Source organism: Engystomops pustulosus, chromosome 3, assembly GCF_040894005.1.
Source record: "Engystomops pustulosus chromosome 3, aEngPut4.maternal, whole genome shotgun sequence".
NCBI lineage: Eukaryota > Metazoa > Chordata > Amphibia > Anura > Leptodactylidae > Engystomops > Engystomops pustulosus.
Genome location: NC_092413.1, coordinates 111,825,210 through 111,843,701, shown reverse-complemented (window position 1 = coordinate 111,843,701; position 18,492 = coordinate 111,825,210). Strand labels below are relative to the sequence as shown.

At 39.0% G+C, this 18,492-nt stretch overlaps 1 protein-coding gene across 4 annotated transcripts in view; it reads right to left on the bottom strand.

Moving 5' to 3' along the window:
• Positions 1-18,492, bottom strand: part of SCML4 (Scm polycomb group protein like 4) — a 53,251-nt gene that overhangs the window by 14,339 nt on the left and 20,420 nt on the right. For 2 of the 4 annotated variants that reach the window (XM_072141840.1, XM_072141842.1), the window contains exons 2-4: positions 16,453-16,664; positions 4,908-5,027; positions 343-472 (exon numbers count right to left, since the gene is read on the bottom strand). In XM_072141840.1, coding sequence (XP_071997941.1) covers positions 343-472; positions 4,908-5,027; positions 16,453-16,650 — 448 coding nt within the window. In that variant the 5' untranslated portion in view covers positions 16,651-16,664. Of the gene's footprint in view, positions 1-342; positions 473-4,907; positions 5,028-16,452; positions 16,665-18,155; positions 18,227-18,492 lie in introns of those variants that run through there. The other 2 variants (XM_072141841.1, XM_072141843.1) reach the window with 2 other exon arrangements.

The window sequence follows — 18,492 nt, the reverse complement described above, 5'->3', positions numbered from 1 at the left end:
TACTCGGGTATTCATGAATCTGTTGCGTGCTGCACATTAGCAAAGAAACCTGCATGTAGTGCAGTTTGCCTCACTAATCGTAAATCTGGCCCATTGAGTGGATGCAGTGGTCACATGTGTTAGGACATTACTATATATTAGGACATTACTGCTATAGCAGCAAGTTGAGACCAGCGAAGAAGCAGAAGGCATCAGAATTGAGAGAATCTTCTTTTACCATTTTGTGACATTTAACACATTTTTTAGGTTAAAGAATCCAATCAAGTTCAAGTTTTGTAGCTCACACACATGCCAAATCACATGGATCATGGGACAGTGTCATTATACTAAAGTCAATTATACCTGTAAGTGCCTGTGGAACAGCAGAATTGGGCACCGTTGCTGCATCCTGAGGAATAGAACTGATGTCTGGTTCGGGAGTGCTGCGAGGAGGCGAAATTGCTAATGGGGTCATTACAACACGAGATTTCAGCTGAAAATGATAAAATAGATAAAATGTCTTTAATTGATTAAAAATGTGCACACGGAGAAAAAGCTGTAAAAGTAAAGGTGGTACACCAAATAATTAAATATAGTATTGTGATTTGATTCTTAAATGTATGTCTCTTCTTCTGAGAGATTTCTACACGAAATAGGGGGAGATTTATCATAAGACGGCGCTGCATGCGCCATTGTATGATGAAGCCCCGCTCCCTGCCGCCATGGCAGATACATCAGTTTTGAGTGGGAAACTGCAAACAATTATTAGTGAATTTTTGCAGATTTTTTTAAAGTGCGCAGGAATGGGGCAGGAATGCCCTGTGTCAGCCCACTCCACCAGTGGCTATGCCCCTCCATGCCCCCACAACACCGACATGACATGGATGTGGCGTAGTTGGCAGAATAATTGCAATTTCTTGCAGTGCACAAGAAATTGTGATTATTTCAGCGCTTCTACGACAGAAAAGTGGCGTAGAAGTATTGATAGATCTCCCCCCATCTCTACCAGGGTAAGTCAATTACATATGGATTTGCATATTTCTTCTGTGGGAAATTTACAAAAGCTAGAAGATACCATAATTCTGCTTTAATTTGTGTAAAAAAAAACCTGGCATACATGTCTTGTGCCAAATTAATTTAGTGATTTAATGGCTTTTTGGGAATATTATATAGCCTTACAAATACATCACTTATATGGAGAAGACACTATTTTAAAAGTTCACTACTTGGACTTGTTTTTTTTATACATCATTATAAAATTTTTATGTTGCTTGAGGGAAATGTTAGCGCACAAACTTTATTTTTGGACCAGATATTTGATAGTGATACCTTTTTGAGTCTTGAAGAAGGGGCAAGAGCTTTCAGAAGCTGCTTTGATATTTTTATATATTATTATAAAATAATTAAAACTATTTTCTGAAATTTTGACAAAAATTTGAACAAGCCAATTTGAACTGTCATAATGCTTTAAAAAAGCTTACTAGATTTGATATGTACCCTTCACAAGTCTTGCTTTTCCATAAAGGTTGTTATTGATGGGCTTTACTCAGACTTATCATTGCAGTACATGGTTATTATATTAATTTATGTTGGTGATGGCCAGTTAGATTGATACTGGAAAAATTGTGACAGTAATCCCTTTTGCAACCTGTTTACTATTATTTAAAGTAACAAACCAATGAAGATGCAATTAATAAAATATTTGTACAAAAGGCCTCTCTGAGGCAATGGCACTTATAATCTGTTTATCAGTACCATATGCCTGTGAAGAAGAACATAACTATTAAAGTGGTGATCCAAGACCATAAAGCTTCCCCAATTGCTCCCACTGTTTACAGTTCATATCCCTAATGAACATGACCTAACTTTCAAACTTTGAATCCTCCCTGCATTTTTGGCTGTTCATCCTCATGCAATTGTTTATAATCTTAACTTCCTATCATGGAAGTTTCTGTGCTGCAGAAACTACACTTCCCACAGTACAGTGTGCTAAAACACAGCAAAGACTGTATACGCCTATACCAGACTACACCGGGCTATAAACTATGCCCACTACACGAAAACCTGATCTTCTGCTTAACTAGTACATAGCTTTGATTAAATCCCTCTTAGTAATTTTTACAATCCTATTTGATCTTCTTTAATGAATTAATCTCTCTGGATACAACACAGTTTGATCTCTTTGCAATGTCACTTTTCTCCCATGTGCTGTCTGTTTGGAGCTAATTGTTTTACATCCAGAGCTAGGCCTGGTCCCTCTTCTTTACATTCAGCCATAGTAAGGCTGCCTTAGCACACTATGGGGCACTTTTACTAAGGGACATGCGTTAGTTTTGGACTTTACACATTCTTTACAGTGCAAACTGTTGAACAGGTATTTAAGAAGCGCCTGGGCCACAAATTTCTGCTCTGATGGGGGCGTTTTGTGCTTAGTTGGACAAATATTAATTTGAACTTCTCACGCTCGTCTCTAGGACTTCTCCCGAGCTGCACCAATTCTCAGGAATGCCATTCCACGGACTATCAGACTAATACCCAACCTTCAAGGTTTCAAACATGCTCTTAAATCTCATCTCTTTAGGTAAGCCTATAACATTCACAAACTGCATGAAATTTCAACTCTCATTTTACTAAGCCCATTCTGTGTCCTCCTCCCATCTTTTATCCGGCAGCCCCATTAACATTGGACTTTGAATAAAATATGGTAGTTTATGACTGGTTCAAGCTGCAGCATCTTTATTTATTAAATTATTTTATTCTGTTCCCTTATAAAGAATAGCTGGACCATACAAGCTCTTATACCCCTTGTGTCACCTCCTTCATCCCCATTATCTGTATATGTCTCCTATGAATATTAAAGCGCTATGGAATATGATGCTGCTATATAAATAAAGATTATTATCATTATTATCCAGGTTCTGCCACATCTTTTCATCCTGTCTCCTTAAGGCAGTACTTCTCTATGTGAAGTTTGAGTCAGGTTTCCAAGAAAAATTAGGTAGCATTCCCAAAAATGCTGCTTGTTGCCAGGGGGGGTAATACTGATGTATCTATTCTCGGTATCTCTTCTTTACTTATCTGTACCAGTATTTTTTGACTTCCAATCCATGCACAAATATCTGCAAAAGAAGATGCTTGTGATTGGACGAGAACAGTCTTGCACACTTGAAGTAAGGACAAGTGCACAAGGGCCAAGAAGACAGGAGATTGCTGGCCCTGTCCTAGTGACACAGCAAGAAAACTCTGCCTATCCATTGGAGGAGAGGTTTATGGATGTGATTTTGGTGGAAATTAAGAGAAGTGAAGACAGGGGACCACTTTATCGGCTCCAGAGCAGAATAAACCAGCCACTTAGGATACGGTAAGTATATTACAAAGTTTAGTAACTTGTTAATTGTAGTAGTTCAGGCAGGGAATAAAAATCCCTTTAGGCTTATGAAATTATATGGTTCACTTTACTATGTTACTGTCTGGTGTCATGAGTTTTCATTAAAAAAATGTACTCAAATATTTACAGGCATCTAAGTAGCAGCATGAAAGTGCTGAGAGAGGTGACTAATGTCAGAGAAAAGCTTCCTGTCTATAAAGAAAAAAATGAAATGTATAATTTTTAAATCGTAATGGTAAATTTAATTACAATTTTTTATGTAAAATTTCTTGATAAAAATCACCATTTAGAATACTAAGTCATTATTATTAATTATTATTAAATTATACAATAAACACGATTGATTACTGTATATCTCAAATAAGCTACAACTGCACATTTGACGCAACATGTAATAAATCATATTGCATTCTTGACAGCAATTTAATAATACATGGGAGAATACAAATTTGAGAATAATCATTATATTAAGTTTCGAGATTATATTAAACTCATTGGTGCATACAAAAAGTCAATGTGAGTGGTTTACACATCTAAACCATTTATGGTAATTGAGATTTTTAATAACCAGGTAGCCTCAGGGACGAGCTTCGATTGCTTAGTTCTGGAGACATCCCTGTTTAAGACTAATCACTAGAAAGATTCAAGTAGTGAATTGATTTCCTGCAATTTCTGAAATATTGGTACATTTCACAAAACAGCCCCTAGTGTGTTTTATTTGTGGCGTATAAAGTACATATGTCACTCAAAGTGTATTTACTTAGGTAGAGGATTATAAATATACTACTGTTATTCATGCTTTAGATGTGCAGAAAAATAACCCAACAAAATGCAGTTTTGAAACTTGAAAATGTTCTGAAATATTTGTGCTTGCCATTGTTACTCATATGTTAAAAAAACAGCCACTGGCACAAACCAGCTTGGCCCCATACACAAATTTCAGAGCCGTTATTATATGTAATAAATTGGTGGACCATGCTCATGTTATGTCATTGTGTAATCTTCAGGCAGAGACACATTTAGTCAGGTGATGTCCAATATTCAATACAACTCAATCCCTGTTAGAGGGGAATGGAGTTGTTTTGCGCCAAAATCTCCAAAGGACTTCCCTCCAGAAAAGGGCAAGAGCCTTTACAAAGTGACCTATCTGTCCCTTGTTCTTTCCGATATAGATATGTTTCACCCTGACTGTTCACGACAGCTCACCCAAGACTTGCCCAAGGCGGCCTATAGAGGCTGGCTCTATAAGGAACTATAGCAAGCACATTCTTAACATTAGCATCATGGGTTGTTTTAAAGACTATATTGTTTGAAAATTAATTGAGTTAATTGAAGTTTTTGAATTTGATAGGATTGACATGGAAAATTCCTACACATACAGTAACTAACAGACATATCCATTCTGCTCATTGTGAATGAAAAATAAAAGACAGATGAATTCAGGCATATTTTTGGCCCATAAAAAGTATGCATGTAAAGACAAAATATTGGTGGTGTATCCTGAATTTAAAAAATAAATAGAAAAAAATCAGATACTCACACTCTGAAGATGCAATGCTTGAAGATTTATTGTGAGGGCATGCAGAGAGTAACAACGTTTCGAGTTGGCTATGGACCCTTCATCGGGTAAGGTGAACAGTGGTGCAGGAGCCCTTATATACTAAAACATAAGGGAGAACAGCACTATCAGTTCCCATTTTGGATACACCACCCTTTTCGTCTTTACAAATGATGCATAGAAATGAATCACACTGCTGTTAATATGCATGTTACATAATGTCCATTGGGGTTAGTTCAGAAATGCACATGAACATAAAATATGATGTATTATTCAGAAACTGTTTTATAAGAAAAGTTTTACAACTTCTGTGGTTAAAGGAGATTTTTTTTTTCATTTCAGTTCCATTAGGATTGATATTTACTCTGGGTGGTTACAGAAGGTCATGCTCACATGTCAAACAGGCTCCAGACAGCCCAGACCATCTACCAATAGAGAGGGTTATGTATCTCCCAACAAGCATAAGCAATTCCCGCAGTTTTGTTGTCTACCATCCAAAAATACATGGCACTTTCATTACACCTCTGTTTTCCCAGTTCCTTTCCAGGCACAGGCTCTCCAGACCTGGAATTCTGTTGACTGGAACTGTTTTGCTCTTTAAAACTTATCTAAGTTCTGTTTTGAATTTAACAACAGTTGGGTTCCGTATGGAGATCTTGTGGTAAGTACTTCAATTTTGCCTTTTCTGTGGATCTACGCAGTACCCCAGTTTCTGGTATGAACTTCTGGGGGAGCAATGCAGCCCAGTGATATGTCCAGGATAGCCTGAAGCCTTGGAAGCCCTGTCTCACATAAGCAGGGTGTCCATTTGTCATTTTGCAGCAGAATAATTCTGAGCCACTCACAGAATGTTTTTCCAAGAATGATTGTGCCGGATTACTACACTTCTCTGACCAGCGATGTCAAGAGATTTATTGCCAATTGAACATCCTTGGAACCAGCTGTGATGCCAGCTTTGGTAACCAAAAAGCTTCTTGGATCAACAGGCCTAGGTGCAACATCTGTGGGCAAATGTGCTCCAGGCTACCATACAGAACCTATATACCTCCATGCCCAACTGTGTCTAGGCTGCAGCCTCCCAAAAAATGTATTTTTTCCCAAAAAGGCGTTATTGTTAACTATTTACATATATTAACATTACATTCACAACTTTGTGTATCATGTTTTATATTGGCCCCTTCTTTAACACAATTTCTTTCGTCAACACTTTCTGCAAGTTATAACTTTAAAATTTTTTATTTTGTGGTCGCCATAGCTCAATGGGGTCATGCTTTTTTTGGACAAAATGTCCAGCTAGGGATACAATGCAAAGGATACAGTAACAATGCATAGTATAATAAAATATGATACTTTTATATGATATACAGAACAAATATTATTACAAATAAAAACTATAAATATTGGTATATGGTTAAATCTTTGAGGTTAATAATGATAATATGATATATTATAGAATACATTTTTCAAATGTTTATTAGTAAAAACTTGAATATAGCAAGTTAGTACAGTATGCTCACTGTCATAATCTGGAGTATGGAGTATATTTGAATAGGGCAAGAATTGTGGGAGGATAAATGGTGAATGGATATATGTATTCAAACACCTATTCAGCAACATGATAGCCTCCTTTTAATATTATGGAAAAATATTATGGTTTTGGCACAGCCTGGGCCTTTGTAAAACAAATTGGGGGATATGTAATGTAGTCTTGGAACTCTTTGCGTACTGGTTCAGCCACGTGTGGGTACACATTGGGGGATGTATAATGAAGTCTAGGAATGCTTTGCATACTGGTGCAGCCACATGTGGGTACACATTGGGGGATGTATAATGAAGGTTAGGATTGCTTAGCGTACTGGTGCAGCCGCACATGGTTACACATTGGGGGATGTATAATGAAGGCTAGTAATGCTTTGCGTACTGGTTCAGCCGTACGTGGGTACACATTGAGGGATGTATAATGAAGTCTTAAAATGCTTTGCGTACTGGTGCAGCCGCACGTGGGTACACATTGGGGGATGTATAATGAAGGCTAGGATTGCTTAGCGTACTGGTTCAGCCACACATGGGTACACATTGGGGGATGCATAATGAAGGCTAGGAATGCTTTGCATACTGGTGCAGCTGCACGTGGGTACACATTGGGGGATGTATAATGAAGTCTAGGAATGCTTTGCGTACAGGTTCAGCCGCACATGGGTACACATTGGGGGATGTATAATGAAGGCTAGGATTGCTTAGCGTACTGGTGCAGCCGCACATGGGTACACATTGGGGGATGCATAATGAAGGCTAGGAATGCTTTGCGTACTGGTTTAGCCGCACGTGGGTACACATTAGGGGATGTATAAAGAAGTCTTGAAATGCTTTGCGTACTGGTGCAGCCGCATGTGGGTACACATTGGGGGATGTAAAATGAAGTCTAGGAATGCTTTGCGTACAGGTTCAGCCACATGTGGGTACACATTGGGGGATGTATAATGAAGGCTAGGATTGCTTAGCGTACTGGTTCAGCCACACGTGGGTACACATTGGGGATGTATAATGAAGGTTAGGATTGCTTAGTGTACTGGTGCAGCCGCATGTGGGTACACATTGGGGGATGTATAATGAAGTCTAGGAATGCTTTGTGTACTGGTTCAGCCACACGTGGGTACACATTGGGGATGTATAATGAAGTCTAGGAATGCTTTGCGTACAGGTCCAGCCGCATGTGGGTACACATTGGGGGATGTATAATGAAGTCTAGGAATGCTTTGTGTACTGGTGCCGCCGCACGTGGGTACACATTGGGGGGTGTATAATGAAGTCTAGGAATGCTTCACGTACTGGTTCAGCCGCACGTGGGTACACATTGAGGATGTATATTGAAGGCTAGGAATGCTTTGCGTACTGGTGCAGCCAAACGCTTGTTTCATATTGGGGGATGTATAATGAAGGCTAGGAATGCTTAGAGTACTGGTTCAGCCGCACGTGGGTATACATTGGGGGATGTATAATGAAGTCTAGGAATGCTTTGTGTACTGGTTCAGCCGCACATGGGTACACATTGGGGGATGTATAATGAAGGCTAGGAATTCTTAGTGTACTGGTTCAGCCGCATGTGGGTACACATTGGGGAATGTGTAATGAAGTCTAGAAACGCTTATAGCTATACCCACATGCGGCTGCACCAGTACACTAAGCATTCCTAGACTTCATTACACATCCCCCAATGTGTTTCACAAAGGCCCAGGCTTGACCAAAACGTCCACTATAACAATGTTTGCTATGTATAAAGAACTGTATTATCTACAAGAATTGGTGCTTAACTTTTTATTCCAAAATTGTCTTTGTAGTAGAATGCCAGGCTAGATGCACGCTGTACCTTTACTTAAAGGAAGTAAGAACTGTCTCCATGACCCTTAATGTTATATAGTCAGGGAAATTTGCTTGACTACTTGTGTATTTGTATTGTGTGGGGGTTAGTGTCTATACATTTAATGGTTAAGGGAATGTGATGTAAGATCTTCGACCTATTTGTTTTCAATGAATAGTAATTATTGTAAAGATTGGGATAGGTTATATAAAAGAGAAGAGAATGACAAGGGATGTATAAAGTACAGTTAGCCAGCAAAGTATCAGGTAAGTTCAAATTCTTGCCTCATAAAGATTGTATGCTACTATGCTTAATTATTCAAAAGTTATCTCTTCGAACAAGCTGATTCAATCTATCTGGATGATGCTTGGGAGTCTGTTCGATGGGGATTAGAGATCACAGTCGTCGTGAGAGCGCTAGTCTCTTGAGATATCTTGATTTTGTCCTATTGCAATGAGTATTCATCAGTCCCTTACCACAAATTGGAAGGAACATGGACACTTCCGCAGACAGACAACAAAATCTGAGGCGCAATTTAGAAAGAACCTAATTTGAAATGGCTGTTCCATATTTTGCTGTAGTGTTGAAGAATTCCACAGGTTATTTATTTATTTATTTATTATTGTTGATGCTCCCTTAAGTGCCGGAAATAGTGTGAGTTGTAAGATGGTTGTGACTATTAGAAATGGTACTCCGTAACTTGGTGGCTACCAGTAAGGTTTTCGGGTTGGGTTCTCTTTTGAATGTCATTTGTGGTATCTTGGGGGATATCTTGGCTAAATAAGGGTCTTTAAGCAGAATAGTCCAAAGTTTCTTTAAGTGTATTTACTGAGATTGTATTTTTTTAAAATCAGTATTAGGCTTTACCATGGGGACAAGACATTATTCCTGAGTAACCGCATTGGTTCTACTTCCAAGGTGTAACCATTTTCTTGAAAACGATCCATCAAAACCTTAGATCGCTGTTTGAAGGTGAGAACTTGAAGTTAGAGGGTAACACTTGTGACCTCTGGAGTGTTCTGAGGTTAGTTGAGACCAATGTCAATATAACATCTGTATATTTGGATATAATTGAGTGAGGAAGGTAGTTTGAGTGCTATATGTTTCAGGGAGCCAGTAGATTCCTCTTGAGTTATGGCAAAATAACTATTCAGGATAAGCTTTCGGATAAAACTGTTAAGATCTAAGAAGAGGTTGAATTCTCTGGACTGCGTTGGTGTTCAGAAAGATATGTCTTTTACTGAGTACACTAACTTCCTCACTGGTAAGATTGTGTTCTTGATCGGTTGTGGAGCTTCTATTGGTGAAAAGTTTTCTCTGTTGAGTTTATGGGATATTTTGAGAATCAATTCATGCTACTAAGGTCTTAGTCTGTGTGAAGTGGAAATATTCAGAGTGTGATAGTCCTGGTGTAGAGATTATGCCTAATGCAGTGTATAAAGGTGGTGGTGGCCTCCACTATTAGGGATCTTTTATGAAGGAGCCTCTTTAGCATACCTTAAAGGACACCTGTCAACAGATCTGTGTCACTTGTCCTGTCACCACTACCTGTTGGAGCAGCTCACAAGGATCCATCACAGCCTTTATCTAGTTATTTCATACATTAATCATTGCAAAATCATCATTTGTTTATTATGCAAATTAGGCGGTCACATGGTCAGAGGCAGTGATGTCACCCCTGTTACCCCTCCCCTCTCCTCCCCCTGCTCATGTCTGTGTGTAATGTACAGTAAAGCATTGCTAGTGTGTGTGCTGCATCTGCTGACGTGCTGCATCCTCCTAATACACAGAGACATGTTCTGCTATAACATGGTTGCCTGGAGCTGTTGCATCTTTCACATACATACACACAGGCTGCAGGGGCACCAGCACCAGGAAGCACATCATTTTACAGCTTCACATCATTATACAGGCTGTCAGTCAAGCACTGGGGGTGTGGCTGTACTTCCCACTCATGAATAAGCTGGACAGCTTGAATATGCTAATGACTCATTGGACATTTCACAGGTCATTTGCATACAGCTTTAGGACCTCATTGCTTTGGTTTACAGGCATGTAGATGAACAATGAAGGGATAGAGGCAATGCTTTCTAATGACAGTTTATGAAAATATATTTAGTTTAGGGGGGTTATTTTGCCTGACGGGTTCTCTTTAAGAGCACTGTTCCATGTGATATTCTCATTATTGGGTATAGTGTAGATCTTCAGGGAAGGAGGACTGGAATGGCATTCTCAGACCCCCTAGAAGCAATGTTTTCAGATTACATTCAGAGTACGTTTTTACAATACATCTATATCAACAGTATGTTGTATCTCTATTTTCAATACACTCTCTAAATGTAAGAACAAATCTGTCATAGTCCATGTTTCTCATTGTCTAAGAGTCCAACAGTGAATTTATCGTTTTTTTTTCCCATTTTTTTGGAATCAGATTATCACAGTGAGCATCCCGTTACCCTGTCCTATATTATCCATCTTCTATTAGTAAGTTCCTATACTCCTTTGTGTGCATCTTTGGAATTACACTTTGGGGATTTAGTAGTTTACTTACTACCTTAAACTACCTTAATTTCCCTTTACAATTCCGATGCCCACAGTTTGTACTAGTAGATACCATATATACTCGAGTATAAGTCAACCCGAGTATAAGCTGAGACCCCTAATTTTAACACAAAAAACTGGGAAAATCTATTGACTTGACTATAAGCCTAGTATTAAGCATGCCAACTTATGCCCCCAGTATATAGCCAGAAGCCTCTCGCTCCCAGTATATAGACAGCCAGCTCATACCCCCAGTATACAGCCAGCTGTTTGCCTCAAGTATATAGCCTGCAGCCACTGCCCCAGTATATAGCCTGCAGCCACTGCCACTAGTATATAGCCTGCAGCCCCTGCCCTCCACGTATATAGCCTGCAGCCCCTGTCCCCAGTATATAGCCTGCAGCCACTTTCCCCAGTATATAGCCTGCAGCCACTGCCCCCAGTATATAGCTTGCAACCCCTGCCCCCAGTATATAGCCTGCAGCCTCTGCCGCCAGTATGCAGCCTGCAGCCCCTGCCCCCCAGTATACAGCCTGCAGCCCCTGCCCCCCAGTATACAGCCTGCAGCACCTGCCCCCCAGTATATATCCTGCAGCCCATGTCCCTGGGTTACGTACAAGATAGATTCTTTAGGTTTGTTCTTAAGTGGAACTGTAGGTACTGTATATTTTATAATTGTAATGGCAGACAAATTTTTTGGGTCTCTGTGACAATTGGATTTTAAAAATTTTGGGTTGTCATAAGAACCAGGATTAACAGTAAATCTTAGATTGCAGACACATTCAACTGTTACCAATGATCATTGTAGTCTGGGACTAAAGTACTGTGAATTACCAACACATCCAGAGGCCCGTTTGTAACTAGGGGTCGACTGTATAATATATATATATATATATATATATATAATATATATATTATGCTTCCACATATAAATTAGGGGATATTTGCACAAGGTATGCAAATGGGTTAATTTGCTTGTGGAAATATGTGCTATATGGTAAGACTGCATTTGTCATTTGAAACTACAATGGTTTAAGATACTACAGTTGGGAAAAAAGTATTTAGTTAAGCACCAATTGTGCAACTTAAAAAGATGAGAGAGGCCTGTAATTGACATCATAGACCTCAACTATGACAGAGAAAATGTGAAAACAAGTCCAGAAAATCACATTGTCTGATTTTTAAGGAATTTATTTGCAAATTATAGAGGAAAACAAGTATTTGGTCTTATCACAAACAAGCAACATTTGTGGCTCTCACATACCTGTAACCTTATCCTTAAGAGCCTTCTCTACTCATTACCTGTAGTAATGGATTCTGTTTGAACTTGTTATCAGTATAAAAGACACTTGTCCACAACCTGAAACAGCCACACAAACTCCACTTTGGTAAAGACCAAAGAGCTGTTAGAGGACACAGAAACCATAAATTGTTTGCGTGTTTTCCTACTACAACAGAAGTATATGAAATCCCTGACAATAAACAAACTCATAGAAACTCAGGAGTTGTTATACAAAGAAATACTCTTTTAAGGAAACAAGATACATCAAGTAACTTTTAATAAAGTCTTTTATTGTGTTTATCATTAGACTCACAGGGGATACACAGGAGTCTATCTTGCTCCCCCGTGAACTGCAGCGTTTCCTGTTTATATGTAATTTGCATGGTTCATACACAAAGATCACAGAGATTAAATCACAGAAATGACAAGATAAAAATAAAGAGAACGCAGACCTTAGAGAACCAATGTTGATTTTCTAGATTAAATTTTGTAACCATGGAGATAGAGTCGACGGGAGCATCATGGTTTGCCTGCCCCTGATGAGTTCTAATAAGCTGTCTGAATAATCTGTGACATTTAGAAATGGCTAATAACAGACAGAATTGTCATGGTGGGTGCAGTAAAAATAGAAACAATTTACTACATTAAGTGAGTATAAAGAAAAGCAAAAAAGCTGTGGGATTCAACCATATATAGGTAAAAATTGGAAAAAAAAATCTAAAAAAGGGATTATAGGAGAAAATACATCTTGGGAAACTGACATAGTCAAACTCAGCTGCTAGAGCATCATGGTGAACATACGTATGTCATTCTCATTGTACTGGGAATATTTGGCCCAGGGGTCTCTGGAATTGATATCTATTTTGTAAAAGATATGGACTATGTATATGCCACCCACATTGAAAAACTCTACAAGGCACTTTTTTTTAGATAGTAAATGGCACTGTGCAGTGTTTCAGTGGTGTACTTTAGATGCAGTCATCTCAAGTACACCACTATGGGCCTGATGATGTTTTAATAATATTTTTATTAAAACATAAATTACTGCATATGTTTAGTTAGCATGCTAATTACTCCAAATAAAGACATCAATTGGTTTTAAACTACTTACTATTTATGCTAATACAACATGTCATATTATAGAGTATGAGTAGCTGTGCAGATTGATATTTATTTGTGTGGTAGGAAAAAAAATTTGGTCTACGGTTAAAAGTAAGAGGATGAAAAAGCCTGATCAGAGGAAGAGAAAAAAGCTTTCTCTGCTGAAGTATATTACAGTGTTTCTAATATTTGGTTGTACTATTGATTTATGCAAAGTTTGCTGAAAAGTAAATGGCTATTAAAGGGGTTGTCTGAGAGTTAGAAAAAATAGTGAGGACGACAGGGTGGGTCTGCATAAAAAAATAAAATTGTACTTACCTAACTTGTACTTAACAAACAGGGGCACAGCATGGAGAGACGGACACTGGGAGCCCCGGACGTGGAAGTGCAGGTTTATTTTTTTATGCAGCCCCTTCCCGGCCACCTAGCTATTTTTTCTTACTCTCTGACAACACCTTTAAGAGTGCAGTTCGCAATACACTATGCTTAAAACATTTCACTGTCATTGTTTAGTTAGCAATATTTCATTAAAACCTGTGAAGAACATGTTTTGTAATCAGGTTTGGCAAAAAGGAATGTGGTATATGAGAGGTTGGGCGGTTGATATGATTTTACATATCACATGCCCCTCACTCCTATGTCCCCTTTCCTTTAGTTTCCCCCACCCTCTCCTTCCAATGTCCCCTTTCCCACCTGAACTCTGTTAAAAAAAAATTCAATACTCGCCTTCCTTTTTCCCCTGCAGTCTTCTCTTCTTTCATTTCTCTTCCGCATTAGTACATGACTCTATTGTCAGGAAACACAATGTGATGAGATCATCTTGTGCGCTGGCAATAGAGCAGTGCATTAACGTGGAAATGAAGTGAAGGAAGAGAAGACTGCTGCAGGGGAACGGGGAAGGTGAGTATTTTATTTTTTTATGTTTATACAAAGATCAGCCATGGCCCGGAACCAGGTGTTCTACAGCCTGGTCTTGGGCTGCAGACCAGTGGTTGGGGAACACCGCCCTAGGGCATTTGAGCAGACCCAAACTTCCCTTTCAGCTGAGTCCCGCGTGACCTGTACATATTGCCGGATGGGCTGCCAAACATATTAATGTCCCTAGCAACTGACATAGTATTAAGGTATTAAAATTTTGAAAAAACTATTTAAATTTAGTATTTAGTATTATTTATGACTGTAACGTGAACTTCATTGAAAAAATAGGCATATAAAATGTATGATCAATTGCACTGCATGTGAAATCTTTTTTAATCTCCTAAATGCAATGCATGGACTATTAAATAGTGACAATAGGAGGTACACTCTGTGTTATGGAAAACAAACCCTCATATAGCTTTGTAAGCTGAAAAATAAAATAGGTATGGATTTTGAGTGAAGGAGTTAGGGAGTGAAAAGCAGAAATGGAAAAACCTAAAAGCGCCACGTTGTTAAGGAATAGGAATAGGAAGAAACAGCCATGACCTCCTTTGCCACAGGACAACTGGTCCAAACTTTGTTTACACCTTGGTTTAAATTGACTATTGCTACATTTTTACGGCTTTTTTCTGCTGAATGTATTTCTTCATGCTGATATAACAGCTTCATTTTATTGCTGTGCTAGTATATATTTTCCATACTTGCTGTCATTGCTGTGCCCCATCTGTTTTACACTACAATAATATATTGTAGTATTACCATATAATCTTCTCTTCTAATATTGTGTACCTTGACATAATGCTTTGTTATGATCATAAAACTATATTATTAAAGTCAAGGCCCACCAAAAGCATTGTCCCTAAATGCTAATGCAGAGTTTTCTGAAGATTACTGTATACTGTACTCACTATGGGGCATATTTATCAGGACCTCTGCGCCACGCCAGCACTTGAGATTATTTGCCCCGATCCGCCACCTTCACGCTAGTGGGGCGTGAAGGGGCGTGAAGGTGGTACGCGGCCCGCCGAGCGGAGGGCGCGGCCCGCCGGGAGAGGGCCGGCACGGTGGCATTACTGTCCCCGCGCCGGCGCACTCGCTGCTGCCGGCGACTTTTCATATGTGTTTTTTTCTACGCCAGGCAGGATAAACGCTGCGCAGCCGGCTGCCCCGATACATCAAGAGGCGGAAGCCTCTTGATGTATCCCGCTGTGAACATGCCAGCATATGATAAATATGCCCCATTAGGTAGATATAATTTATGTTTTTTTTAGATGTGTGACGGAACTTTATACTTTTTAAGGGCATGGAATTAATACTACTTTTACGTACTAGTGAATAAAATACTTGAAGCTATTGTTTAAAGTGGCAAGAAAACCGCAAAACAAACATTTAAGGAAACCTGTCATAAAAATTAAAAATTTTCAGTAATGATAGGTTCGCATATCCTTTTAAATACTAATTCCATATCTGCTGTTATAATTATTATTAGTGGTTTCACTTAATTAAAAGTAGGCATCATCATTATCTTTACACTGTCTTAGACGTTAGAGCAGTGTACAGATAATGATGATGACTGGATGCAATTTGCTGGCAGGGAGACAGGTATACCGGTAGTTTTATCAACTTTTAAAATTGAGTGTAAAATTTGAAATCATGATAACAGGTTCACTTTAAAGGAAATCTACCATCAAAATAACGCATGATAAACCAGGGACACTTTTTCATAGATCCAGACAATGTAATCTTCTTATATTTGTTATGCATGACCTTCTAAAAATCAACTTTTAATATGATGCTAATGAGCCAAAGGGGCTATTGAGGGGTGTTACCAGAGCCTGTCTATGCTGCAACTTCACAGGTTATTACACTGTTTCCCCCTTTCCATTCTCTGGCAATTGACAATTTCCCCCTCTCTTTGCCTGATGTAACCCTAAACAGTGGGTGGGGGAATTAAACTCAGTATAAATCAATAATACAAGTAAATACAATAACCTCCTTGTCTGAGTTTCACTTTTAAATCTCTGTTGAATTCCATCTTGCCAGCAAAACAGAAGGAGTCCCGTGGATATATTAGGTATTCTTCATGTACAAACATTGTACCAATTACTTATCTTTTTTGACAGCTAAGATACACTTCATGCTATATATAATGAATGAGTAGTTGGGCATATGCCTATTGTATGATCAAAAATCTTGAAAGATTCGTTGGATGAAAGAGATTGAAGCAATTCATGTTGCTTTGAGAGATATATCCAATTTTTTTCTAGTTACTTTTACAAATAATGAATGTTTTATTTAAATAATATGAGATATATTATGAACAATACCTTGAAACCAGGCTTTCTACCTCTCTTCTTTGGAATTTTTACAGTTGGAATGGATCCTGCCGTCCCTGAATATAAGTTGTGGACAGTCATTTTCAGGGGGTTGGAATGCAGAGGGGGTCTCCCTCGTTTCCTGCCCGGTATTCTAGGAGACTGCATCTCTTCTCTGTGCTCTCTATCAATAAGTATGAAAAGACTCATCCACTAACAAAGACCTGAAAGGCAACAAAAGAGCTTTAATATACAAATAAAATTTGTGTTGAATGAAAATGAGTAATTTTACATTAGTAAAAGGTTGGAGATAAATTGAGATGCATAAGTGTCTATGGGAATATGAGACATTGTTCAGGATGCTGCTCTTTTCCTCCTAACTATACTTCCACCTAATCACATAGACTCCTATAAACATACCTTTGTGTTTCTTTGGCTCACAAAGAACGTAGTGAGTGGAGATATGATTTACAACAAAGCAAGAATGCAAAATTATGTAAAGATTACTTTACATCCAATGACAGAATTTATTACATATGTGGTAATAATTATTTTCTCACAAAAGTTAATTGTCTCTTTATTGTTTACTCTTGAATGTGAAATGTAGACAAATACAAACATAAAAAGGCCTGTACAGTATAAAATCACGTTAGTGAAAACTGCCCATACAATCATCACACTTTGCCAACTTCAGGATCAGACAGTAGGACACTGCACAGGGAATCCAGAATGGTTGCGTTATAGGGACTGCAACTGGGCCCATAAACTGCTGTACAACAGCTTCAAGGGTTACAGTACTTTTCTTCTTTTACTTTCTCACTAAGGTAACAGAAGATGTCACTGGATATACCTGGAGTATTATCACTTCTCACAAGTATCCCAGCAAAAATATTATTGATACACTGTTTCAAAATACTGTTCCAAGAGTGGTGGAGCCCATCCCCTCCTTGGTGTTAGTTCCTAACAACATGCACAAGGCTTCTGCTCCTCCAGACAGAAATGGTAATAACTATTTCTCTGCTGCTGCAGGGGAGAGACATGAGAGTGGAGCGACTAGCCTTTTCCTTGTGGTAAGAATGACCATGACTACATCAGAGTGCCGATGTGTCGGTTAAAGGCTCTGTAGAGGCACTGCAATTTCGGCAGATTTTATTGAAAAGCAACCGGTAATCCGCTTTTACCCAACTAAACTACCAGCCCCCTCAGGTAGAGTATGAAATGCTCTTGGAGCCATATAAAAGAAAAGAATCTCATCTTTCAGAGATCAGAGACACTAAAAATAGGCATGAGTAGCAGGGGATAGGATTTTTATCTACCACTTGCATTTCCAAGTATGTCTTTAACTGCTTGTATCTCTAGTTCTATAGATAGGATTGTTTGATGCCATGGAACAGGATTGCTGGCAGCAAGAAAATCAGGAATATAAGTGGGGTCTGACCGAGACTTGCCATTTTTATTCGCTTACTAGGCTGTATCAGAGGTACACTTTAAGAGATTTCCTGTCAGTTTCTTGTTAAGTTGTTAAGAGAGGGGGTCTTCTCAAAGGGGTGGTCTTTTGAAGGGGATTTCACTGTATACATCAGCATTATATCAAAGTACATTGCATTGTGATGTTCCCAGTATGTGATGTTCAAGTATAAGCCGAGTTTTTCAGCCCAAAAAATGGGATGAAAAAAATCTAACTCGAGTCTATAAAAACCAATCACTGTACTCACCTTTCCGACACACCCGCAGGCCCTTTTTTGTCTTTGCCTATGCCCCGGCACTGTGTTCCTGTGTGGTTCCGTTGCACGCAGCATGACGTCAGCTGCTTGCTGACATCATAGTGTGTGCGTCTTCATCGGCAAACACTATGATGTCAGAAAGTGGCTGACGCCATGGTGCGAGCGACGGAACCCCGGAGGGACACGGAGCAGGAGCATCGCCACAGACATAAGTGGACCTGCAGGGTGTCAGGAAGGTGAGTACATTCTTTGTTTTTTTAAAAAGGCTTGGCATACTCGGGCCAGGCGGCTGCAAGGCTATATACTGGGACAAGGGTCTTGCCAGGCT